Source organism: Orcinus orca, chromosome 2, assembly GCF_937001465.1.
Source record: "Orcinus orca chromosome 2, mOrcOrc1.1, whole genome shotgun sequence".
NCBI classification, from domain to species: domain Eukaryota; kingdom Metazoa; phylum Chordata; class Mammalia; order Artiodactyla; family Delphinidae; genus Orcinus; species Orcinus orca.
Window position 1 is genome coordinate 114,913,160 of NC_064560.1, and position 27,581 is coordinate 114,940,740.

A 27,581-nucleotide genomic window follows, 5' to 3' on the forward strand; every position below is an offset into this window, starting at 1 on the left:
GAGCACTACCATTTCTCTTTTACTGTAATCTGAGTATAGAGGCTGTCTTGTCAACTCTGTAGAGAATTATTTTTATGGTAACCAGGTAGGGGAGGGAAGATGAGATATGAACATAAGAATGGATCAATTCTCTCTCCATTGTTCGATTCAAAATCTAAAATGTATCTTGACTCCAGGAGGATTAATCATGAGAAGGGCAAAGGCAGATATCAGAAGCTAGCTTTATCTGTCACTTAGGGTCACCCACCCAAAGGAGATTAACCCTGGCTACTGGGATTCACAAAAATGCATGGTATCCCTGGAGTCCACAGTTCTGGGGAATACTTAAGTGAAAGGAGTCCGATTAAAGTAAGCACAACAAAATACAGAGCTGTCATCACAAGCTAGATGGCTTAAAGGTTTTGGCGACAATCTGTTTTTCCTTCTCTCTTCACCTTATTTAGACTAGTAATTCCAAAACTTTTCCTGATGAGAACCTACTTTGATTTTCTTGAAGTTTCATGATCACTAATGAAGGACTGTTAAGTCAAAATCACTGCTGGAATGGGGAGTTCAGTGAGCAGCAACTTTCAAGTCCCTTCCTGTAAGCAGCATGGAGGTGAGCCATGGACGACCTCAGAGCCTGCCAGTCAGTTTAAGAGAGACTGGGCATCCGCCGTGAGTAAGGTGCTAGTGTTGGAGCCCACGGCACTTGGCTGCTATGCTTCCACGGGAGGGAGCAGTGGACAGCTTACTAAGTGGGATACAGCAGGGAGATCTAGGTTGTCATACATACTCGAAAGTAGTTCACCTCATTACAGCTTAAAAATGGAACACTTTTGGCTTCAGATGATTCCACTTCTTCCTCAGATCAGACTTGGTGCTGTCAGAAGCAAAGATGTAGCTGATGGATTCATAAGACAGATCCCACACCTGAGACTGGGTCAAATGAAATGTTTCAGCTGCCAGCTGGTACTCTTGAGAAAGGTATGTTGCAAAAACACCCTTATCATCGGTCTGCCAACATAAGCAAGAAAGTTTCAAAATGAACGAGGAAATGATTTTTTAAAAAACAACAGCTTTCGTTTAGAGTATTTTCCTATTTACCATGCTTCTTTTAAGAATTTAAACAGGGGCCTATAAATATATCCATGCACATCTATGACTGAACAGGCTTGTTTATCCTTTTTAAGAACAAAAAATAAAACACCAGGGCAGTGGCTCTCAACCACAGCTGCATGTTTAGATCACCGAGGGAGCTTTTTAAATGTATCTGTGCCCAGGACTCCCCTCAGATCAGTTAAAGCCGAATCGCAAGGGCTGGGTGCTGGGCATCAGCATTGTTGTTCCCCCAGGTACCGTCCAGGACCTTTCCCCGTAGAGCCAAACCAGAGTCACGCTGGCCCTTTGCAGCCTCTCAAGCCCCAATCTCCTCTCACTCCACTTGGGCATCACCCCCAAGGTGTGCAAGGCAGCCAGCTAGGTAGTGAATGTCTGACCTATGGCAACTCAGGGACTAAAGAGGAGCAAAATACCTCACAACAAAACACCTTACACAGATCACGGCAGGATGGAGCATGCTGTACCAGAATCCAAAATGATGCTGCTTATAAGATGGAACTGTCTGACTTTTGACGTTCGAGGTCAAACAGAGTTCTAGATGAAGGGAGGAAAGGAAGAAGCCTCTTATTAAAAGCAGATTAGTAGACTCATTCACTGTCACCAAGTAGATACATGAGAAATCTTTCCAAACTATGCTAATTTTCAGTAGTTCATTATTTTACAAAACTGACCTTTTCTTACATGTGAAAATTTGTAGTCCAATGAGTGTAGTTGTGTGGGAACTATGTGCTGCAGCTCATGGCAGGGAATTAACATCCCCTTCACAGCCCTGTGCTTCTTGCTCCCTTTCTTTTACCAAAGAAGGAGAGGAAAGAGGGGTGTGATAAGCCAGTCACCATGAAGAAGGCAGGGAAGTATCGTGATAGGGGAGCAGAAAGAATCTTTGAAGGGTTGCTGCACTTCTTCCTGGTCTTACAGTGGGAGCTAAAGTAAAGGTAAGAAAATGGTAGCACTGTCGAGGGTTACAGTATTATAAAAAGCCAAGAGCAGAAATGGACTTCTTCTGTGGCTTCAAAGAAAACCTCTAAACTCCTTTACTCAGACAACCATCCATTCACTGCCTGCTGCAAGTCCATCTTAAGAACGACTTCTATGATTATAAAACTCCTGCCTTGAAAAGCTATGCCCGGCTCCCCAGCCAGAGTAATATACTTCACCGACTTGACTGATGGCATCTGCTCCCTTGAGTAAGGCGGCTGCAACACAGGGCCACTCAGTCCCAGCAATGGCAAACCCAACCTGCCCCTGCTGAGAGCAGAGCCGGGCCACCACACCAAGTAAGATCACTATGCAAGTGGTTTCCAAGATCCTCTACTTTTGTAGAGGTTTAAAAATTTCCTTAGTAAAAAGAAAAGAAATCTCACCGATTAGGAATTGCTGAAAAACTCTATGTTAGTTAAAAAACACACCCACACAGGTGTTACTGCAAATTGTTAAATTTGTAAGTTCAGTGAATTCATCATTCAGTAAAGAGGTTTTCAGCCAACTGCTTCTTTCCCTCATTAGAAAGGCCTTCCCCAACTATCCAATCAAAAGTGGTTATCTCATCACTATTCTAACGGCCTGTTTAATTTTCTTCAAAGAACTTAACACTGATATTTTCTTGTGTATTTGCTTACTGTCTCTCTTACGTATGCTAGAATATAAGTTTCTTGAGAAAGAAACATTGTCTGTTTTGTTTACTGCTGTATTCCCAGCAATTTGAATAGTGACTGGAACAGAGTAGGCACTTCATAAGTATTTGTTGTTAAATAAAAATAGCTCCAGGGGGGCTTCCCTGGTGGTCCAGTGATTAAGAATCTGCCTTCCAATGCAGGGGACGCAGTTGAATCCCTGGTTGGGGAACTAAGATCCCACATGCCGCAGGGCAACTAAACCCATGCGCCACAACTAGAGAAGCCCACGAGTTGCAACGAAGACCCAGCGCAGCCAAAATAAATAAATAAATAAAAATAAAAACCCCCCAAAAATAAAAAATAAAAAAAAATAAAAACCCTACAGCTAACATTATACTTAATAGCGACAGACTGAATGCTTTTCTGTAAGATAGGGAACAAGGAGAGATGTCAGCTCTCATCACTCTTATTCTACAAAGTAATGGTGAATAAGTTAAGTTCGGCAATGTCACATAACACATGATAAATATAAAATAATCTACTGTATTTCTCTATACTAGCAATGAAAAATAAGAAAAAATAAATTAATAAAATAAATTAATTTAAAAAAAAAAGCTCCAGGTATACACATGCAGACAAGCAAGTGTGTGATGGTTAACAGACATATAAAAATATACTTGGAATCTTGCATAAGTCTTAATTTTTTAACTAAATGTTACACATTTTCACAACATACGTAAATTGGTTAAAGTCATTCCAAAATACTAGACGACCTTATTCCCTCAATATAATACCTGGTTCCAGGAACTGGGGAATGTGGCAGTGAACAAGACAGACAAGGGCCCTGCTCTCATGGAGCTTATACTCTAATGGGAGCTAAAACTTCCTGTTACTTAAATGAGGCTGAGAAAGCATCACTTAACTTCTAAATGATATTTATGTATTTAGAACAGTGCTTCTCTACATATGGGTTGCAACCTGGGGGCTGGGGAGGAAGGGACAGTGAGTTGCCTGGAGGACCTAAAGCCTTAAGCCTTACCGAGCGGTATCTGGTGTTGCCTCACAAAGTCCACCAGATCCAGGGATCCTCCCTCCAAGGAGTTGAGAAATGTGCCGTGCCCGATTCGGTCAGGAAGCAGGTCCAGGAGTACTTGTGTTTCTTCTTTTTGGTTTGGAATCTCAAAAAAAGGGGAAAGAGGGCATCAATAACCTCTTTCAGTGGTTCTTAAAAGTACTTTTTTCTATAGCCAGGTATTTTGTCCCTCTGGGAAGGTAATGCAGACATTCTGGGAAGCTGAACCACTTAGACCTTCCAGCTCTCTTCTTTGCCTTTTATCTTCCCACTTATTTCCCAGTATTCTTCTAGATTCATTTTGATGATAGTAACTATGGCGTCAATAGCCTTTTCACACACATTCTCCTTTAAACCTCACAAGAATCATACAAAAGTATTAAGATGAAGAAATCAAAACTCAGAAAAAGTAATTTTCAAAAACAAAATCTCACACCTCTATATGCATATGTGTGTTTTGTGTTGTGTATATGTCTTCATACATATTACAAAAAGGGATAGAAAAAATATATATAAATAACAAAACTGTTAATAGGATCAACTCAGGAGCAGAACTAAGGGGACCTTTCATTTTTTATTTCTTTACTTCTACTTTACACTATTTCTGTACACGTGGATTTTCTTCAGATACATATAACTTTTGTAGTTAAAAATATAAAGCATTTTAAAGAAAAGCTGTCCAGGCTCACAGAGCTAGTGAATGGTGGAGATAAGGGTGAAACCCGGCTCCATCTGACTCCGGGGCCCAGACTCCATCCACGTACAGTGCGCTCATGTTCTATCTAACAACAAGGCTAGCTAAGTGCAAACCACAACCACCATGAAAATGTCTGGCTGTGCTCTTCATCTCCTAGATAGCCTAAAAGACAAACGACCATAACATGTTGAAATGAAATGTTTTATATCCAATAGACCAAACAAGAAAAGCCACAGAAATTAAGGTAAAGAGCAGGTTCTGATGCTGTGCACAAAGGCCAGAGGTAACTGGCCTCATGCTGGCTGTTCTGTTATCCTGACCAATGACTTCAATCTGGCATCAGTTTGGTCAACTAGAGGGTGTCCTACACAAGAAAGATCTTTTGATCAGAGTGTGGAAACATGGATCCTAGATTTTAAGTTCTGCCACTAGATTACTGACTCTCTGCTTTGTAGACATGAAAAAGAGCCAGTACTGACACGAAGCTCCCATTTTTCCCCTAGTCTTTAAATCATGACCTTAATTCTCAAAATAATCATACGAGGTAAGTAAACTAAGTATTATTTCCTGCATTCAAGAAACAAATACAGGGGCTTCCCTGGTGGCGCAGTGATTAAGAATCCGCCTGCCAATGCAGGGGACATGGGTTTGAGCCCTGGTCCGGGAAGATTCCACATGCCACAGAGCAACTAAGCCCGTATTCCACAACTACTGAGCCTGTGCTCTAGAGCCCGTGAGCCACAACTACTGAGCCCGCATGCCACAACTACTGAAGCCCGTGCGCCTAGAGCCCGTGCTCTGCAACAAGAGAAGCCATCAATGAGAAGCCCGCGCACCACAACTAGAGAAAAGCCCGCACACAGCAACAAAGACTCAAGGCAGCCAAAAATAAAAATAAATAATAATAAAAAAAGAAACAAATCCAAATTCATCAAGTTGTATAATTATGTATAGCTTTTTGTATGTTAAAAAAAAGAAAAAAAAGTAATAGGTAGAAGTACTGAAGTAGAAAGTAAATCCATCTGTAAAATGGGGAAAAGTCCAGGAGAGTCCCTTGGTTGCCTCACAGGGATGTGCTGATTAAGAAAGTGACTGTTCTCCAGCTACTCTCTGTGCATTACCTGCACTGTGCTCATGCTGCCAAGGAGCTGGTGCCACAGGGGCACTTGATCTTCTGCTGAGCCTTATAAAATGATGATGAGCTACTTCCTTTCTTGCCAGTGTATGTGATACATTCAGGTCCCTTCCTTGCAAGCACAGGTGAGACAAACTCATGCTTTTCTCAGTGTCATCTTGCCGCTAACAAGGCTGCTGATATAAATTCATGCATTTTCTCTAGCAAGCTGTCAATTAAGCTGTTTTAAGGACACAACCGTAGTGCACGTCAACAGCCAACCCCAGGAACCACAAAAACAAAGGAACAGTAACATGAGGGACTAAAGCAAGTTATGCCTTCATCATTATAATTTACACAAAAATATTTCTACTTTCTCTTTCTAAAAATGTTTTCCCAAGCCAGGTCTATCTTTAGCCACGTACAAATGATTATTATTTTCCATTAATTATTTTCCATTGTAATCTATCCTCTCCAGCCTAATTTTACAATATTATTTACCTCTGAAAGATGCAATGCCAACTTCAGACCTGATTTTTTAGCTTCTAAAAGAGGTTCCAAGAAGTCTTTTGCTTGTCCTACCTTGAAGACAAAAGTTAAAATGAGGATGTATGAGTACAGGCAAACTGAAGAACTGGGTACTCTGTCTCAATAAAAAAAGAAATAAAATAATGGCAGAAAAAAAACGGCAGATGGACTTATTTGCACATTTTGTTTATAAAGTATCTACGGTGTGCTAGACATGTTAGAGAATTCAAAGCTGGCACAGACACAGTCCTTGCCCTCAAGAATCTTAAGTATCAGTGAACCTGATGATAATCAGCTAAGCTTGATATAACAGTCACCAAATTTTACTTTCGGAAGGATATCTAGATATCTAAAGCTAAGAGGGAGAACTCACCTGATTCAGGAACCAGCATGATTTGTAAAGAAAGCTTCTATCAAATGGACGGATGAAACAAGGCCAGAACAGCCCAGGTTTTGACAAAGCCGTAAGAACCAGGTTCACAGGACTCTCTATTTCAGTGGTTTTCAACTGGGGTGATTCTGCCCTCCAGGGGACATTTGGTAATGTCTACAAACATTTTTGGTTGTCACAACTAAGAGGGTGCTGGTATCTATTGGGTAGAGGCCAGGGATGCTGCTAAACATCTTATAATGTACGGGACACCCTCCTACAACAAAGAATTCTTTGGCCCCAAATGTCAGTAGTGCCACAGCTGAGGCACCCTGCTTGAATCTGACCAAGAAGCTCTAGACCAGCCTTTCTCAACTGGGGCTTCTGTGAGACAATTAAGCCCTAGCCATAATTAAGCATTAGACATGGATTACATGTTAATAAATTAACTTCTCTAGTAGAATGGTACTAGCTGTGAACCAAAATAAAATAATCATATTGTCATGCAAATCTTTTCCTCTTTTTTTAGGGGGCTTAATTCTTTCACAGAACCCTGTCTGAGAGCAGTTGCTATAGACGTTCTGGTCATCCAGGGCAGGATAGGGCTTCATCCACACAGAGAGTCTGCTGGACCTCTGGAGAAAGCAGGATGCTCCAAGCTAATCCTCATCCCACAAACTGATTCTACCTTTTAGAAATAAAATATGTTTTGGAAAAGTAACTTACAGTAGGGTCTCCACTGAGGTCAAGGCCAAGAACTGTATCCTCAGTAGAAAGGAAGAATTCTTCAGCAAGTTTAACAGTCTCCTTGGCTACTGAAGGGCCACCTCTTCTGTCGACTGATATCACATACCTTTGATACAAGAAAAACACAGTTGAAAATGAGTATTGATTGTGTAGATGAAAAAGACAACTCTTGAGTATGGCCAGAGAGGTATGGCAGGCTACATGGAATACATCTTACTGAAAAAGTACAGCCTGACTAACTTGACATCTTACTTTGCCATAAGGAATGAGACATAAATTACTAAACAGCACCAAATATCTAGTTAGTGTTCAAAGTTCTATCTCCTGTTTTTTTGTTCATGTATTTGTTTTTTACAGTTTGATTCGGAATCCAACTAAGGTCCACACATTGTGTTGGTCAATGTGTCTCAAGTCTCTTTTAATCTATAGCCACTTCCCCCATGCCTCCACCCTCTACCTCACACCTCCCCCCGGCCTCTTTTCTTGAATTTATTTGTTGAAGAAACCACATCATTTTTCCTATAGTTTCCCACATCTGATTTTGCTGATTGAATCCCCATGTTGATAACATGTTCTCCTGTCTCTTGTATTTCCTATGAATTGGAAACTGGATCTAGTCTAGAGGCTTAATCAGATCAGATTCAATATTGAGGCAAGAGGATTTCATAGGTGGTGATAGTTCTTTCATCAGGAGGCTTAGATCCCTTATTTCATTAAGGGTTACAAGACTGGTAATATTCTAATTCTAACATGTATCCAATAGCTGATACGAATTCATTCTTCATACATTAGCTGGATTCCTACAAGGAATCAAATACCCAGAGAACCCCTGTTAATATTGTGTAATTTTCCTCCAGCATTTATTAGTTTATCTATTTATTCACAAAATAAAGAAATCTCTCCAGCATATATTTATTTACAAAATCTGGATCAACTATATATAAAATGCAGTCTTTTTTTTTTCCACTTAACAATTTCCCCTGCCATTAAATGTTAGAAAACAATATAAATCATATGAATATAACGTAATGTAATTGTTCTCTGACTGTTGGACATTTTAGGATATTTTCTACTTTTTGTTATAAATAACACTACTGTGAAGAATCTTAACATTAATCAATCTATTTCCTTAGGATACATTTCTAGAACAGAGTTACTGGATCACAGAGGGAAATTATTTTTATAGATCTTAATACCTCTTTAGAGAGGTTTTATTAATTACATATGCTCACCAGCAGTGTGTAAGTTCACAAACACTGGTTAATACTCTTTTTGGGGAGCGGGGTACCTGTTGAAATGCCATTGTAATATTTCGTTTTAAAATTATTTGATTAGTGAAGTTAAATAGTTTTCTATACATTTATTGGCCATTTGTATGTCTTCTTTTCTGAATTCTCTTGTCTTTTGCCTGTTTTTTTTTTTTAATTGGGGTATTAGTCCAGTTAAGCTTAATTTTGAGAGATTTTATAGCCAGAAACTATACAGTTAGCTTTCTTCCTTTCTTCCTTCAAGGACTTACTGAGCCCTAATTATGTGCCAGCTCTGTTCTAAGTACTGGTGGGGTAGTGGTGAATCAAAAGACAAGGGCCCTGGCCTCACTGCATTTACACTCTAGCGGGTGAGTGTGTACACAAATAAAACAAGAAGACTTCTGATCTTGTTAAGAAGAGTGCCATAAAGGAAATAAACGGGGTGACTAGAAGATGTGGGGAGGCACTTTAGATAAGGTGGTCAAGGAAGGCCCCTCTGAGGAAGTGACAGCCACACTGAGACCTGAATAATGAGAAGCCAACCATGCGAGGATACAGTGGAGGTGTGTTCTAGGCAAAAGTAACAGGAAGTACAAAGGTGCTGATGTGGGACAGTCTTGGACTACTTGAGGAACAGAGGGCGGGCCAGTGCGTGATAAGTGACCAGTGGTCCAGATGAGGCTGTTGAAGTAAGAAAGGCAGCCACGTGGGACCTTGCAGGCCATAGTAAGAAGCCTGGATTTTCGCTGAAGAGCCATGGGAAGCCATACTTCACAAGAGCAACAGGACTCAGAACTTTACTGCCACACGAAAAAATTCAGAATTGCATTCTCAACTTTAAACAACAAGGTTCTTGACTCTGTTTTTTATTAAAAGATAAAAATCGGTTATTGGTTGATTTATAAAATCCACTATACTCAGGCTCAAAAGAGTAAATTTTTCACATTCTAGTATTTTAAATGGTGACCACTAAGGTACAATGCTTCTTACCTAACATCAATGTCTAAGTTTTCTTGTTTGGACTGTTTTATACCCTCAAGTACAGATTCCACATAAGTCTTTTTAGTCATTCCTGGAAAGGACACAAATAAAACATTTTTAAAGAGATCATCAACTACTTCATCCTTCAACATTAGCATCCCTATATGAACAAATACATTTTCATTTTATGTGTGATACAGGTATGGTTAAAGATGAGTTATGGATACATTTTAGTAAATACCATTTATACTTTAATAAAATTGAAAAAAATGAAATACTAGAAAAATGAAATAAAAAAAAAGACATAAAATTCAAGCTTGTTTAAAAATTATTCTCAAATTCAACAAACATAAAGTTACTCTCAGGACTTCCCTGGTGGCGCAGTGGTTCAGAATCCGCCTGACAATGCAGGGGATACGGGTTCAAGCCCTGGTCCGGGAAGATCCCACATGCTGTGGAGCAACTAAGCCCGTGTGCCACAACTACTGAGCCTGTGCTCTAGACCCTGCGAGCCACAACTACTGAAGCCCACGCACCTAGAACCCGTGCTCCACAACGAGAGAAGCCACTGCAATGAGAAGCCCACACACCGCAATGAAGAGTAGCCCCTGTTCACCGCAACTACAGAAAGCCTGCGCACAGCAACGAAGACTCAACACAGCCAAAAATAAATAAATAAATAAATAATCAATTAAAAAAAAAACAAAAAACCTACTCTCACAAATTGCTATAAAAAGTTTAAATGCTTGATCTAACAAAACAAGAATAACAAAAGCCCTTTTCTGGGAATTCCCTGGTGATCCAGTGGTTAGGACTCCGTGGTTCTACTGCAGGGGGGCATGGGTTCGATCCCTGGTTGGGGAACCAAGATCCCCACGTGCATAGTGTGGCCAGAAAAAAAAAAAGAAGCCCTTTTCTAAGGCCTGTCCTTAAAAACAAAAAATGCCAGAAAATGTTTTCTCTACTAGCAGAATGTTTTCCTGCTTGTCCAGGAAAAAATCCTCTCCCTCAACCCTGCTCAGACTCAGTGTTTCTCATCCAGGGCACTAGAGACGTTCTTTCAAGTTCAGGTGCTCAAGTCCTCCTCTTCTGTGGGTCTCTGAAAAAGCACTCTCCAGAACAACCTCCTCTAAAATACTCTCATACCCCAGTTATAAAATGTTTACTTTTGTTTTGTTTTGTTTTGTTTTTTGCGGTACGCGGGCCTCTCTCTGTTGTGGCCTCTCCCGCTGCGGAGCACAGGCTCCCAGCGGCCATGGCTCATGGGCCCAGCCACTCCGCGGCATGTGGGATCTTCCCGGACCGAGGCACGAACCTGCGTCCCCTGCATCGGCAGGCGGACTCTCAACCACTGTGCCACCAGGGAAGCCCAAATGTTTATGTTTAGTGGAAAATCTCTAGAAAAAACACAGACAATTATAAAGAAGAAAAATAAAAATAACCTGTAATCCCACCACTCAGAGATAACCACTGGCTGTTTTTCTAAGTGTGTGTATATGTGTAAACATATATAGATAGATAGATAGATAGATAGATAGATAGATAGTTTTGAACAGATGAGATGCTACTAGGTATATATGTATCCTGTTCCTTCATTTAACACTGTATTCTGAGCATGTCTTCACGTCATTAAAGTGTCTTTGCAAATATTTTTAATGGTTGCCAAATATTCCATTAACTTTTATTTAACTATTCCCCTATTGCTGCATACTTAAGGTGACATTCCCCTTTGAATCTCCATTTGAAGAGTCAACTAGCACTAATAATTAGCAGGTCTCTTCTTTCCTTCCCTTTCACTATCCTCATCAGGATCCTACAGTTTAAAAATGTGAGATAAGAATCTTCTGCTCAGGGGGAGGAATAAACCGGGAGATTGGGATTGACATATACACACCACTATATGTAAAACAGATAACTAATAAGGACCTACTGTATAGCACAGGGAACTCTACTCAGTACTCTGTAATAACCTGTATGGGAAAAGAATCTAAAAAAGAGTGGATATATGTGTATGTATAACTGATTCACTTTGCTGTACAGCAGAAACTAACACATTATAAATCAACTATACTCCAATATAAATTTAAAAAAAAGAATCTTCTGCTTGTCTCATTTCAGCACTTACTTTACTATATACAGTTTCAAAAATTTTACCCCCTGAATGATGCTGGGCTACACATATCAGGGTGCAAGATGATCTGGTAGGGCCTCTTTACGTCACAGACAAAGTGCTAAGGAGGACCCAAGGGCACTACAGAATATCTCCTGATGCTGCTCTTATGGAAAGAGGGTCCCAGGAAATTTCTCCAGATCACATCCAGATCCACTCATCTCCATCCAGAGAGGTTTTGCCACATCACAGCTTGCTCCTGGCCTAAGATACCATCAGTCCCTGAGACGTGAGTCAATAACCTTCATTTCAGTGATTGTCATGAAATGTGATTCTGCATCCACTCATTGTCTCACAGTGCCTTGATGCAGGGAACTCGAACTAGCATTTATTTAAGACAATGTAACTATAAGGAAAAAGTGTTCTTTTCTCAGAGTGAGAAAAATAAGAACAAACAAAATGTTTGCAGGTCTTTTTATTTCCCTTCAACAGACAATACCTGACCTGATTTTTTTAAGTTAAGAATAACTCACTCGGGGCTTCCCTGGTGGCGCAGTGGTTGAGAATCTGCCTGCTAATGCAGGGGACACGGGTTTGTGCCCTGGTCTGGGAAGATCCCACATGCCATGGAGCAACTAGGCCCGTGAGCCACAACTACTGAGCCTGCGCGTCTGGAACCTGTGCTCCGCAACAAGAGAGGCCGCGATAGTGAGAGGCCTGTACACCGCGATGAAGAGTGGCCCCCGCTTGCCACAACCAGAGAAAGCCCTCGCACAGAAACGAAGACCCAACACAGGCAAAAATAAATAAATAAATTTTTTAAAAAAAGAATAACTCACTCATTAATAACATACATCATTAATGTACATCAGAAGATTTGGACCACTGACCCTACTTTTACAATAGTGTAAAAGTAAATACTTCATAGTCTCAACTTGCAAACACATGCATCATCAAAGCACACGAGAAAAAAGATAGACATCTCCTGAGAAGTAGTTAGATTCTACCTGTAGCATTTTCTCTGGGCGTGCTCCTTAGTTCCAGGTACTTGACACCATCATCTGCAAATTCTTTAATGACATCTTTCGTGACCTGATAATAAAGGCAATGTATGCAATATTGATTATGTTAGTGTAAGCGTCCCCATGAAAATGCCACGTGCTACAGCTTTATTTCATGCATTAAATTTGACTTGCAAGTAGTGTTGGGAGTCTCCCACATGGTGAGGATGACCTGCTTTGTCACACCCCTGGTGGAGGCTGTGACAAAACTACCACATTTCCAATAGCTCCCCTTACCCAGCGCCCATACTCACATGAAATCCAAATCTGGACATCACCCACACCTTTTGTTTCTCTTCTCCCCTTTTAACCATTTCTCTATTTCCTAATGAACAGCAGACTGATAAAACAGAGGCAAAACTAAAACCAGTAAAACCACCTATGAGTATATACTATTTGAAATTTCATTACATATGGAAATAAACAACTAAAATGATTAGGTAGTACTGATGTACCATTTAAAGTCATGGCTTAAGATTCTTATTCAAGCTATGTAGGGATAAGTTGTATTTTTCAAGAATTTCTTCCGGCAGGGTTAAATTCCCCCCAGAAGTACTTAGGAAGATTCTTCTTAGGCAAAGAAAATGGGTGATAAATTTGAGTAAAACTGTATCCAATCTAGCACAAAACTCAACAATCCAAAAATTACTAAATCACCAAGATAAATGACATCTAACGGCTGAAGGCATGTTTTCCTTCATTGCCATCAACCCTAAAATATACCAAATCTAGAAGAAAAAAGGACCAAGTTAGAAATGCTGTGACAACCAGCCCTAGTTAGTCCTTACAGCTGGTATCCTACTCTTAACCTGCTTTGACCATGTGCACATGGGCATGCAGGTGCGGCGTCCTGGCCAAGGAACAAGGCTGGCTGGTTGCGCAGATGGTGCCTAACTGGGTGGCCCCGCCTTGGTGGATTCATTGCAATCCAAGATCTGGGCCTCATCTTTTTTCTTTACACTAAAGCCAAAAAAGGAATTTATTATAATATGAATATAACGGGTGGCTTGGATTCACCAGGAGGTCTGGAGAATCAGCCTCAGAGATTACACAGCTCAGGACAACACAAAAGCATTCAAAATCACGTGACACCCCTGGACCAAGCAAGACACCACTGCTTCCTCCACCACTGAGCATAACCCTGCAGCCTCTGCAGCATCATCACAGGCACTGGACCCCATAGCACTGCTTTCTCAGGAACCCCATGATGCTGCCACTGCCACCACCAGAGCACAGGCCTCATCTTTGCAGGTTGAAGAACTCACATCTTATCATTGCTCCAGAACTAAGCAGACCCAGAGACACCCTACCCCAGCTCACAGGAGACTAACGCAGAAGCCTATTTGTAATGTATGAATTGCCAACGAGGGTGGAAGTGAGGGTGTGAAGCGATCCTATCTACTATCCAGGGCACCCCCTTTCTTGATGGTGAGGTACGTGTGAAACCAAATAGAACACCAGAAGATTGCTGGCAAATGCTGATTGAGAGCAATGGGAGGAAGATTTCTCTAGGCCACATTAAGGCCTGTGGAATCATCTCTAGCTCACGTCCAAGAACACTCCCCTAGGGTCCATATCCGTGTTGGCCAGATTCAGCCCTTTCTGCTCCATGCAGCAACAGGTACCAAGGGCAACTCTTGGCACTTTGGGCTTTCCTCTCCTATGCGCTGGACTGAGAACATCTACTCAAGTACTTTCTTCAGATAGAATCCATCACAATTAAATTTCCGCTTTCTCCAAGAATGGTAAGACTGCACATCTTGAATGAGAAAGAACATGGGCTCTGGAATCGGACAAAATAGTCAATTCTGCCACTTACTCGCAGTGAGTGACCTTGAACAAGTTACACTTAACCTCTTTAGGCCTCAGTTTTTTTCATCTGCAAAAAGGGAACAATAAAAATGCCCACCTCGATAGGGGGAGTGGGAGGGGGATGCAACAGGGAGGAGATATGGGGATATATGTATATGTATATAGCTGATTCACTTTGTTATAAAGCAGAAACTAACACACCATTGTAAAGCAATTATGCTCCAATAAAGATGTTAAAAAAAAAATGCCCACCTCAGAAAGTCATCTTGAGTATAGTGTCTGGCACATGCAATAGTTAATATTATTTCAGTCACATTTCAATCCTGTCTCTTTGAGATTACACCCAGTCACCATAACTTGACTGTTAAGTGATCCCCACTCAGTCCCACATCTGTAAACAATCTCTTGGCTTACTCTCACACATGATTCATTTATTATATGTAAATGTTATTAATTTCACTCTCTGGGGCAACTCACTGTCATCCTCTCGACCACCTACAGGTGTTCGTCTAAGTAGCACTAAGTCAAATGCTACAGAATCTTAATTCCTCGCCTCATTTTAATAAAGCTTTTTACCAACTTTGGAAGGAATGAAACAATGAGCATGGCATATGATACCCATGGAGCTCTCAGAATCTAAAATTTTATCAGGTTTGCTCTGTTACACTCAACAACAGAAAGTGAGACAGAGCCTCCTGTGGTGGACATTCCTAGCAGGGTTCAGTGGTACCTGTTGAGTGGCTGATTAGACAATGCTCCCTTGGGTTCCTATAAATCCCTGTGCACGTCTGTAACACAGAGCTTACCTCATGATGTTGGATTTATCCTCTTATGGGTCTGTCTTTCCAGCCTGACTATAGATTCCTGAGGGGCAGGGACCATGCTGATCTATCTTTATATCTCCCAGTCTTTAGCAGGGTGCTTGGAACATTGTGGGCACTCAGTCAACTTTTGTTGAACTAAACTTTTAGAGTTAACACTCCTCCAAAAGGTGATTAATTTACTTAATAACTACCATAAGGATCCGTGCCAGCCAAGGAGGAAAATTCTTTCTTGACCAGTCAAAAGTCACCTCTCCAGAAACGCAGGTTACACTTCTTACTTTGCATTTTTTCTAAGGGTTAAGAACACTGATAGGATTCTGCTTCTCTCCAAGTACAAAGAGAATATTTAAAAATGCCAACCTGGTCAGATCAATATACAGAAGCCAGTCTGCCATATCAGACTCTAGTATCACAGAGCTTCAGCTAAGGCAACACAGTGGAGTCCTCTAGCTCTTCATCCCCAGAGGGAAGGCACAATTTCCCTAGGGATTAATCATTCAATCTGTAAGCACCTCTTGAACTTCTTCATTCTCTATAATGTCCACCCAGGGATAGTTCAAAGTATCCCAAGCAATACATGTAAAGTCTGTGGTCAGATATTTCATATATATATATGTAAAACAGGACAAGATTTTCTCCTCCACATTGTCCACTACCTAACAGAAGATTCTGATCTTGATTCTTTCCTCATATCTTTTATAATGAACATATCTTTTGATATTAGCTCGTAGACAAATGTCTTACATTATGTTTTAAAAGAGTTACCATTAAAAAAGCAGAAAACATTTTTCATCAGATTCTTGATGACAGCAAAAGGTCACATGCAACAACAGAAGGGCATCAATTACTTACTAATTTTTAAACCAGTCTAAAAATTACTTCATTTCTCACCATTAGAATATCTTCAGGGCCAGTAGTAAGCTGATGAATAATTTGAAACATCTGGAAACATCTGCAACATGAAAAGTTTTAACGTACTTTAGTCATCAAAAACTTCACTAAATTAACTGATTTTAGGCTAATAGTAATCATATATTTATAAAGAACTAGAGAATAGGTTTTTCAAAAATTACATTGATCTGGAGGGATAATCAAATGACTGAAAATCATACATTACTTTTAAGTGGGAAGTAATAGTTTCCCTTCTCCACCCCCAACCCCTACCCCAAGTGGTAGCAGGAAACTGGGGAAAAAAACCAACAAGTCTATATTTTCAAGTCTAAAGAATATTACAATATAGTGTAACTTCACAAACAGTACAAATCACTAAAAATACTATCAACAGTCTGACAGTTGGAAAAAATGCTATAAGTCAAGTTATACTCTCCATACCAGATGGCTACCCTATTCCTTTAACTACCAAAATCTGAATCCTTACATACTATTTACAATCGCAAAATAGAGAAAAAAAGAAGTATGTCCACAATCTCCCCAAACTCACTCTTCTAAAGTTCTTTTCTTTCCCTTGTCAATCATAGTCATCTGATAGTGGATTTTAAGACCTGGCTTCTTGGCTATTAACTTCTTTATGGTATTGGAACTAATGGATCCATTCAAGTGGGCATGAAGTTCCTAAAATAAGAATACAATCAGTAAAAACTTCTCAAGTTCACTAGATTCATAGCATCATACCAGGTGCTTGATGTTTGTAGTCTGCACTAGGCAAACTGCCTACTAGATGTAGCTACATAACTTTTAAAATGTACAGAGTTTGCAAATTCTACTTATAAAATGTACTTGTCTTTTGTGAAAAGAAACAACACAGAAGTCATTATAATTAACAACACTCCAGATTCCTTGGTTGAATTCTCACCACTTTAGGTAATTCTGAGTAAAAGGTTGTCTTCCATGGCTGTTGTTCTTCTGCCTCCATCATGATTTAGCAGAATAGCAAGGTCTTTCTCCAAACACTTATTCTTGGCATGAACAATACAATGTGGTTCAGTCAGTAAGTTCTGTGGTCTTGAATTTCCTTCAGATTGCTTCACTTCCACCCATTTTGATAAGATAAACAGTATGCATAGTTCTGGGCTCAGCTTCACCTATTTAAACGAACGTGAACATTTTCAGATGTTGATGCAAAAGCAAAGAAACAGGTTTTGTTAATTTATTCCTCTATAGACAAAATCTACTCCAAAGCTAACTTAAGTGAGCCAACAACCTGAACAAGAAATAAGAAAAGCCCTCAAGCTGGTAAGAGGTGAATTAAAATCTGAAATTTAGTAGGGTATATTCCTTTACCTATTAGCACTTTCTATAAAACTACTTCTAAAACTAGAAATTTATAAGACCTATTTTGGGTCCAAAAGTTTACATTTTTGAACTATTTAAAATATATAAAGGAAGAGGCATTGGAGTCAGATGGACCTAGGTTAATTCTTTTACCAATTCTGCTCTTAAGTAGCTGTGTGGCCTTAGTCACTTTTAACCCCATGGCTTCAGTTTCTTTATTTGTAAAAATGGGATAAAAATTCGATAAAAATGCAGAGTAGCTGTGAGGATTAATAAAGTACTTTAAATTCCCCTCTTCTATGTTCCCACATAATCCAGTGACTACCTTTAATTCAGCACTTTATCATACTGTATCTCAATCACTGATTTACTTGTCTTTCTTCCTCACCAGACTATATAAACTTCCTAACAGGGACTATGGCTTATACTACCTCCCTAGCACCTGATAGGGATAGAGTAGGATAATTAAACAGTTACTTTAAAAATCCCACTAAAGGATTAAAGACAGAAAGGGAATTTCAAGGGAGTCTGGGAGACTGTTGTAAGCTAACGACCACTTAAAAAAAGAATCCAGTAACCTAGCAACAATCTACTCTACCTTGAAGGAAGAACAGGTGCATCCAAGCATCAGACGCACTCAAGCCACAAACCCTGATAGTTAAAACACAAGACAATAGATACAGGTCTGAATCTTGTTACATGAAGTCAGGGAGTTAATAGTCCTTGAAGAGTAGTATTTCTTTGTGTAGCCAAGACAGAAATACAGGGAAACAAACTAGGTGAAAGGGGACATTATACTGAAACCTGAGATGAATTACCATATTTTAGTATATGTTACCACCTTTTTATTAATATACATATGATTTAAATAGCAGCATGACAGTCCTGGTTAAACCCTTCAGGGCCAAAGGAGGAAATAATGATGTAAGCCTTGACGTCTGCCCAAGAATGAGGAAGAAGGTGGTCTTTTTCCCCTCTCCAATTTTCTTTTGTTTATAAAAATGAAGCCTTCTCAGTCCTGGAGCAGAGCCTTCTCCCCTGCCCGCTTGAATTTCTTACAAGCATCCCATGCTAATAAACTCACTCATTGGGAATTCCCTGGCAGTCCAGTGGTTAGGACTCGGCGCTTCCACTGTACGGGGCTCAGGTTTGATCCCTGGTGGGGGAATTAAGATCCCATACGACGTGCAGGCACAGCCTAAAAATAAAAAAGTAAACTCACTCTTTGTCTGTCACTTTCCCTCTCAATGAATTCTTTCTGCGCCAAGACAAAAGTACCTGAGTTTCAGTAAGTCCTGACACCAGGAGAGCGGTTTCAAGGAAAAGACAGCGGGAACTACTGAGCCCGTACGCCACAACTACTGAAGCCTAGAGCCCGTGCTCCGCAACAAGAGAAGCCACCGCAATGAGAAGCCCGCGCACCGCAACGAAGAGTAGCCCCGGCTCACTGCAACTAGACAGAGCCCACGCACAGCAACAAAGACACAACGCAGCCAAAAATAAAAAAAATTTTTTTTAAAAGACAGTGGGTTCGAGTCCCTCCTAAGTCAGGGATCACGGGTTCAAGTCCCAATCTGAGGTGCAGGTGGGTTCGAGCCCCAGCCCGTGGGTTTGAGTCCCACCCGAGAAGGAGTGCAGTTTCACACCTAACACAGTGCCCAGCATTTTGTAGGTGATAAATAAATCCTAATTTCCCTTTACCTCTGAAGGTGGCTTATAAATTAAGACAAAATTCCAAGTGAAATTCAGTGATTTTCAAAGTATGGTCCTCGGATATTAATGATGATGATGTTGATAAGAATAGCAGTTTCCATTCAGAGCCTACCAGTTAAGTGGCAAGCACTTTTAATAATATTATCTATAACCCTCCCCATAAGCTTGTAAAATAAATATTTTCACCACATTAAAAATCACTAAATTGATACTGAGAGGGTTAAATAAGTTACAAGATATTAAAATGGGCAATTAAGAAAATAGTTTGTAGAGATCTAGACAGAGCCATAGAAATCCACAGAAAGGCTAACCCAGTATGAGATAAATTTCAATAGAATTTCAATAAAATGCCGTAGTAAGTGCTTAATAGTAACAAATGAAAAAAGATAGACTATTTAATCAATATGTTTAATATGTCTACTGAAGTACATAAGAGATGTCATTAACACAGAAAAACATACCTTGACATAGTAAAGTCAATTTGTCATAAATTGACCTATAAAGTAAATGTTAATCAAAATATTCCCAAAATTATTCCTTAGAAATTGATTTTTAAAGTTCATGTGGAAGACTTAACTTGTAAAATTATTCAGAAAAAAATATGAAGCTCAGAAGAATACCCAATATGGGTGAAGGTGAGAGTAAAAGTTCTGGTGGGAGCAGAACTTGGTATGATATTTTTGGAAGGTACTTTGGCAACACACACACACACACACACAAACCCACATACTTTTTGACCCAATAATTATACTTTTAGGAATTTATCCTGTATCTTATAGGATACGTACAAATACACTTCTTGTAGCATTATTTATAATAGCAAAAAATTGGAAACAACCTACATGTCCATCAATAGGGTACTGGTTAAATTAATTGTATATCCATCCAACTGAATATCTATGACTATATGGAAAGACTTCTATAATATAGTGTTATTTCCAAAAAGTAAGTTGCAAAAAAACATTGTTCACAAAGATGACATTTATAAACAAAGCATGTGTGTATACACACACACACTCTTATTTATATATATCTTTATTCCTAAAATAGGTATGAAAGGATACATAGAAAACTGTTCGCACTAGAAAGTGGGTTGGAAGTGGCAAAGGTCAAGGGACAGAATTTTATTTTTACTTACCTTATAAAGTTTTGCGCAATTTGAAGGTATTACAACTTGCATGTAATACCTGATTACTTTTTGAAATAATTTTAATAAATTAAAATTTAAGTAATAAATTTAGGTAATTAATTCACTTATTACTTTAATAAATCCTTTAAAATAATTAATTAATTTTACAGAATTGTTCATAAAATAATTAAATAACTTTTTAGAAACCTTGCAAAACAACTTCATTAATATGAATTACGAGAGGGAAGAACTTTTACCTTTAGACAACAGAATGACAGCCTGAAAAAGAATTTAGGACATTTCACATAGCAGGCTGTTAACAAATGTTACAGATGGCTAAATTTTCGTATAAATTTTCAGTCCTACTCTAGGATCCTGACCTGATTTTGTGGCACATTTCAAACCACCTCCAGATTGCCCCTTAACTAGTTATGAGTAAATTTACTGACCCAATAGCTACAATGTTAACCTATGGAAATTTGAAAGCCACCAAAGCAAGCACAGTTTTTACACATTTTAAAAAGTTGTTTCACTGATCATTACATAAGCTATTGCTATCAACAATTCCATGCCCTGCCAGATTCAGTCTGCCTGGGCTGGCTTTGGCATGGATTAGAAGCAGGTGGGGTGGGAGTGATGTGCCAAATGGCAACACATTGAGATAAGATCTTTCTACATTTGTACTAATATTTCATCAAGTTAGAGCAGGGCCAGAACCAGGTCTCCTGTTCTCCTGGAGCAGGGGTCCCCAACCCCCAGGCCACGGACTGGTATTGGTCCCTGGCCTGTTAGGAACCGGGCCGCACAGCAGGAGGTGAGCAGTGGGTAAGCAAGCGACGCTTCATCTGTATTTACAGCCGCTCCCCATCGCTCGCATTACAGCCTGAGCTCCGCCTCCTGTCAGCATTATGGTGAGTATAATTATTTCATTATATATTACAATGTAATAATAATAGAAATAAAGTGCACAATAAATGTAATGCGCTTGAATCATCCGAAACCATCCCACCCCCCAACCCCGTGGAAAAATCATCTTCCACAAAACCGGTCCCTGGTGCCAAAAAGGTTGGGGACCACTGTCTTAGAGAACTTTTTTCCTCCCCGCCCTCCACCCCCACCCCCAAAAGGGAACTCAGGATAATAAAAACACTTGTTACTATTTATTAAGCACTTAGTATGAGCCAGGCATTCTGCTAAATGTCTTGGATGGTAATTTTACTTGATTCTCATAATAACCCATGAGGTATTACTGTCTCATTTTACATAAGAAAATATAGATTTTTAACAAATAACCAGAAAACAACTGTAAGGCACCCAAATCACAAATTTTGCTCCATTCTCTTTCTTCTTGAATCACTTTTCTTGATCTGTTCTTTACCAAAAAAAGTAGTATTTCTAATATATCATGTACATTTTACTAACTTGTCATATGAAAATTCATTTCTGGGGTTCCCTGGTGGCGCAGTGGTTGAGGGTCCGCCTGCCGATGCAGAGGACACGGGTTCGTGCCCCGGTCCGGGAAGATCCCACACGCCGCGGAGTGGCTGGGCCCGTGAGCCATGGCCACTGAGCCTGCGCGTCCGGAGCCTGTGCTCCACAACGGGAGAGGCCACAACAGTGAGAGGCCCGCGTAGCGCAAACAAACAAACAAACAAACAAAATTCATTTCTACAGCACAGTATATTTTTTTTCAAAGTCCTACAACTTTTTTTTCTCTTTGACCCTCGATAAACCCTGAAACACCACACAAAGCAGCACTTAATCCCCTCATTTTAGAAATGACTATCTCAAAGTCCAGCAAGCTCAGGAAAGTCCTTCTCCCATTCCAATTCCAAACTCCTCAAGCGTTCCATAGACCCAGCTGCCTTAGGCTGAACTTTACAACTCAGTCACTACCTTTATAGAGACAACGAAAGCCTTCAGACACGAATTCCCTCTATTTCTCTCTGCTTCCCTCACACTTAAATTTATCTTTATCTATACCCCTTCTTCCCTCATGAATCAGAGAAAGAGGGTTCATTCTCTTGTCCCCAAGACTAATTTGTGCCCAGGATCCCATTCCTTCCTATCTATTCCAAGTCATTACTCCACTAATCTTCTCACTTTTCTGTTCATCAACCTCTCTCTCTCCAGTTGCTAATTTCCCTCAGGGAACCACCAGGTAAGTACAGTACTTGCTTCCACCTTAAAAAAATAAAAATAAACTTTCTTTTATCCCCCATTCCTCTTTAACTACTGCCCTGTCTCTTCTTTCCTTCTGAGCTAAACTTGAGCTGCCTCCATTTACTTATCTCCCATTCATTATAACATGGATTCTGCCCTTACTACTCCACAGAAATTGCTCTCCCTAAAGTCATTAAGAGCTCTTAAACACCACATCTAAATGACACAGTTGTTGTATCCAAATCCAAATTGGCTGGACTCCAAAACTCATGCCCTTCACCATTATACTATGCTGCTTCAAGGTAACCATACTTATAGTCATCCTGATTTCCTTCTCCATCTCAGTCACCAAATCCCAATTAATAAGTTACAAATCCTGTAAATATCTCTGCAAGCGATTTCCTACGGGTGACGACTCCCAAATACTCAAATTAGAAACTCGATTATTTTAAACCTCCAAGACTCAGACCGTATCAGAGGGAAAAATCACCTCTCTTCCATGATTCCCTCTTCCACAGACATATTCAACTTTGTCTTAGAAAACAGAACTTTGAACGTGGAGGGGAATGTCATTTTACAGCTGAGAAACAAGAGGCTGAGTGGTTTACTTATTGTCAGCTTAGCACAGAGCCGGGAATACAAGGGAATCAATAGCGTACATCTGTGGGAAAACATTGATTGGGTGAGTCACAACTTCTGTAAAGGTTTCTTCATTTTGCACCTGGCCTCACTGGCTTGTTTTCAGATTTAAATGGGATCTCTTAGTAAGCACTCGTAGTTAGCATCCGAGGAGCGACCCCTTCTCCTTGCCCACCAAAGTCAGTGGTTCTAACCCTGCTTTGCCCCTACCAGACACTCAATGCAGACCCTGCCGTCCAAGGAGCTCTGGTTGTCAGTCCCCACAGACTCACCTTTTAAAGATTTCTGTCAACAGTTGAGTCAACTTATGACAGCTTAAATTTTCACTTCAGACAGGAAGGCTTGTAGAAAAGTGATAACCCGCGCTTCCCTGACACAGTCCACGTGTCCACAATAAGCCGCAGCCGTCAGTCTTGCCGCGAAACTGCAGTCCCAGAGAATCAAAGAAATGTCAATCACAGCCGAATGTCAGCACCAGCTGCACCCGCCTCAATACTGATTGGCGAGGTGCGCTCTTCCCGGAAGTGACGCACACTTGTCCAAGGAAGAGGCGTCACGGAGCGGGGTGCGGGGGCGGGGGTGATTTTTCCGTACAGAGTCCGCGAGGTGGCTACTGGGAAACGAAAAGGCAGCTCACCACCGGGACGGACCGTCGCTCCTGAGTTCCCTAACCATGGGCCCGCGGAGCCGCGAGCGTCGCGCCGGGGCAGTGCAGAGCACCAACGACAGCAGCGCCGTCAGCAAGACCTCCCTGGCTGCGCGCGGGTACGTGCACGACGCCTTCGCCGCCTTGCTAGTTCCAGGGACCGCGCGCCGCGCGCCGCTCATCCACCGCGGCTACTACGTCCGCGCACGCGCTGTGCGGCACTGCGTGCGCGCCTTCCTGAAGGGGACGTGCGCGGTCCCCGGCGCGCCTCGCGCCCAGATCCTGTCGCTCGGCGCTGGCTCGGACTCGCTGTATTTTCGCCTCAAAACTGCGGGCCGCCTGACCCGGGCTGCCGTCTGGGAGGTAGATTTTCCGGACGTGGCACAGCGCAAAGCGCAGAGGATTCGAGATACGCCGGAACTGTGTGCGTTAACCGGGCCTTTCCAGAGCGGGGACCCCGGGTACACGTTGTGCTTTGAGAGCTCGGACTACTGCATCCTGGGCCTGGACCTGCGGCATCTTCAGCGATTGGACCACGCCCTGGGCACCGCGGGCCTTGACGCAGCCGCACCGACTCTCCTCCTGGCTGAGGCCGTGCTGACCTACCTCGAGCCGGATGATGCCGCGGCCCTCATCGCCTGGGCCGCCCAGCGTTTTTCTAATGCCCTTTTCGTCGTCTACGAGCAGATGAGGCCGCGTGACGCCTTTGGCGAGTTCATGCAGCAACATTTTCGGCAGCTGAATTCTCCCCTGCATGGCCTGGACCGCTTTCCCGACGCGGAAGCCCAGCAGCAGCGCTTCCTTCAGGCCGGCTGGACCGCCTGCCGTGCCATGGACATGAATGAGTTCTATCGCTGCTTTCTTCCCGCAGAAGAACGCCGGCGCGTGGAAAATCTCGAAACTTTCGACGAGTTTGAGGAGTGGCATCTGAAGTGCGCCCACTATTTCATTCTGGCCGCTTCTCGGGGAGACGCCCTCTCCCAAACTCTGGTGTTTCCACCCTCAGAGACGTTTCCTCGGATAGATCCTGCTTCCCCTTCAGGAGTCTTCCCTGCCAGTGTAGTCACTGGTGATAGCCAGGGCCCAGACCTTAAGAGATACGGGCACGCCTCGGTCCGTTTGAGCCCAGGTCTTATTCTCAGTGCTGGAGGATTTGGAGAGCAGGAGGGGCGACATTGCCGAGTGAGAAAGTTTCACTTGCTCTCAAGATACTGTGACTTTGAATGGAAAGGCAACCAAATATGCAGTTGGGGGACTGGAGCTCAGTGGGATGGACGCCTTTATCACACCATGACAAGACTTTCAGATACTCAGGTTCTGGTTCTGGGAGGGAGACTGTCCCCAGTAACTCCAGCCTTGGGGATTCTCCAGCTTCTTTTTTGCAAGAGTGAGGATAATAACCCTGAGGACCTAAATGTCACAGTCACAAAGGTCGGCCCAGAAGAAGATTCTCCTTTGTCATGTTGGCGCCACTCGACAACAGAAGTGTCCTATGAGAATCAGAGATATTTGTTTGTGTATGGGGGCCGCAGTGTGGCCGAACCTGTACTAAGTGACTGGCATTTCCTACATGTGGGGACAATGGCTTGGGTCAGGATCCCAGTGGAGGGAGAAGTACCTGAAGGTCGGCATTCCCACAGTGCCTGCAGCTGTCAAGGGGGAGCCCTCATTGCTGGAGGTCTGGGTGCTTCTGAGGAGCCGTTAAGCTCTGTACTCTTTCTGAAACCAATCTCTTGTGGATTCATCTGGGAATCAATAGCCATCCAGCCTCCCATTACCCCAAGGTACTCCCACACAGCTCATGTGGTCAATGGGAAGCTTTTGTTGGTTGGAGGGGTCTGGATTCATTCCACCTCAGTTCCTGGAGTGACTGTTATTGATTTGTCTACAGGACTGAGCTTCGAGTATCAGATTGACACAACATGTGTGCCATGGCCGTTAATGTTACACAATCATACCAGCATTCTCCTTCCTGAAGAGCAACAGCTCCTGCTCCTTGGAGGTGGTGGGAACTGCTTTTCCTTTGGTACCTACTTCAACCCCTGTACAGTGACATTAGACCTTTCTTCCTTAAGTGCTAGGCAGTAAGGACTGGACTTGTGATATATTCAGGACCCACTAAAGTAGACAATAAAGCTTTCCAAAATAGTATTTGACTCTGGCTATAGATATTACCACTCCCCTGTTCCCATTCCTTTTTTTGTTTTTTTTCTGTTAAGTGCAAAAAGAAAAAAAGTTGTTTAAACACACACCAACATTCAAAGAGATGGTACAAAAATAAAACATAAATAGGCCTATCTGAAGAGAGTGGTCATATAGTCCTAGAGTAGGAATTGGGGGCCTTTGGGTCCCTGTATCTAGTTTACTGGTCTTCCTCCCATTTTCTAATCTGAGTTTATCCATTTACTGAGTTACAATGACCTGTAGCCTAAGTCAAGTGAAACTTTTCCCAATGCCAGGCTTTGTGATTTTAGATGGGACCTTGGAAGAAGTTTCACACAGATCCTTGGTAAGAATACAAGGCTGAATATAGGTGAAGGGACATGGTATTGACCTCGTTCTTCATGTATGAAACCTGAAATGAACCCAGCTGCAGTTTGATTAAAGCATTGTGCCATTTAGTGCAGCAGAGAACTCTGTGATAGCTTTAATAAGACACATTTGTATGACTTTATTGACACATGGTTTTGTTCCATTTTTTTGCCACCGGTTCTATATTTATTTAGAATTATAAGTGCTAATAAACCAAACATTTGATTTCTCAGCTCATTTTGTATATGGTATGAAAATGTTTTGCTCCAGATCTACTCCACCCTTCACTATGTTCTGTGTCCCAGGAGGCCAACCTTTATGAATTGCATCAATGAGTTTACTTGTTCTCTGGTGTTTGGTGAGTTCCATCAGTCAGAGGTACCAGAGAGGGATGGTTGGACAGTGAGAGTATTCCGGGTGTTTCCCCTACCAGTCTGCAAGTTGGCATTAGCTGCATTCTTTTTTTTTAAAATAAATTTATTTATTTTTGGCTGTGTTGGGTCTTCGTTGCTGTGCGCGGGCTTTCTCTAGTTGTGGTGCGTGGGCTTCTCACTGCAGTGGCTTCTCTTGTTGCAGAGCACAGGCTCTAGGTGCATGGGCTTCAGTAGTTGTGGCTCGCGGGCTCTAGAGCGCAGGCTCAGTAGTTGTGGTGCACGAGCTTAGTTGCTCTGCCACATGTGGGATCTTCCCAGACCAGGGCTCGAACCTGTGTCCCCTGCATTGGCAGGTGGATTCTTAACCACTGTGCCACCAGGGAAGCCCGCAGCTGCATTTTTTTCGTAAAAGCCACAGCTCCTGTCATGTAGTCTTCTATAAGGTATAGCTCTAACTCTACATCACTCCAAAGAATTCTGTATCTTAGTTGCATTAACCATATTTTAAGTGTTCAATAGCCACATGTGACTAATGGCTACAGTATTAGACAATATAGATGTAGAACATTTCCATCATTGCAGAAACATCTGGACTCCACTGAGGTACTTCACCATCTTGACTTGGTTTCCCTTAACCCTGCTCAACCCCTTTTAATTAGTATCTTCATTAAACTCTCCTCAACTATCCCCTTGAAATGGACCATCTTTCCTGGTGAGCCTTGTGAGATCATGAAACGTCTTAGGTATTCATCCTTAAAACTTGAGCCTTAATTTGTCATCTAAATTGTGAATACCTTGTGAAATTCGTGTGTCAAAAGGTAGTGGCTTTGTTGGTACTTAAGTGTACCACTTCAGTATTTCTTGTTAGTC

The 27,581-nt window shown here is 41.6% G+C and overlaps 2 protein-coding genes across 6 annotated transcripts; one reads left to right on the forward strand and one right to left on the reverse strand.

Moving 5' to 3' along the window:
• ADAL (adenosine deaminase like) lies at positions 1–23,931 on the reverse strand. 5 transcript variants are annotated; one of them, XM_049705408.1, is made up of 12 exons: positions 23,432–23,720; positions 18,600–18,713; positions 17,097–17,325; positions 16,725–16,855; positions 16,175–16,235; positions 12,594–12,678; positions 9,486–9,567; positions 7,225–7,351; positions 6,102–6,182; positions 3,757–3,895; positions 1,535–1,635; positions 1–996 (listed from the first exon to the last, which is right to left on the reverse strand). In XM_049705408.1, the coding sequence occupies exons 3-12, from the start codon at positions 17,157–17,159 to the stop codon at positions 802–804; spliced, it is 1,065 nt and encodes a 354-aa protein (XP_049561365.1). In that variant the 5' UTR covers positions 17,160–17,325; positions 18,600–18,713; positions 23,432–23,720; the 3' UTR covers positions 1–801. The 5 variants fall into 5 exon arrangements, with proteins under 5 accessions (XP_049561365.1, XP_033291538.1, XP_004273982.1 ...); XM_033435647.2 differs by lacking the exons at positions 18,600–18,713; positions 23,432–23,720 and adding an exon at positions 23,797–23,931; XM_004273934.3 differs by lacking the exon at positions 18,600–18,713.
• Positions 23,833–26,829, forward strand: LCMT2 (leucine carboxyl methyltransferase 2). Its single transcript, XM_004273935.4, has one exon. The coding sequence runs from the start codon at positions 23,833–23,835 to the stop codon at positions 25,891–25,893; it is 2,061 nt and encodes a 686-aa protein (XP_004273983.1). The 3' UTR covers positions 25,894–26,829.
• Positions 26,830–27,581: the final 752 nt, after the last annotated feature.

Bases quoted from the DNA above. Each gene is read 5' to 3' on its own strand.
- LCMT2 (XM_004273935.4), top strand. From the start codon at position 23,833: ATGGGCCCGCGGAGCCGCGAGCGTCGCGCCGGGGCAGTGCAGAGCACC.
- ADAL (XM_033435647.2), bottom strand. From the start codon at position 17,159: ATGATGGAGGCAGAAGAACAACAGCCATGGAAGACAACCTTTTACTCA. The intron at 16,856-17,096 runs GTGAGAATTCAA...TTCTTATTTTAG, and splicing joins ACTCAGAATTACCTAAAGTG to GAACTTCATGCCCACTTGAA. The intron at 12,679-16,174 runs GTGAGAAATGAA...CTTTATTATCAG, and splicing joins GCCCTGAAGATATTCTAATG to GTCACGAAAGATGTCATTAA.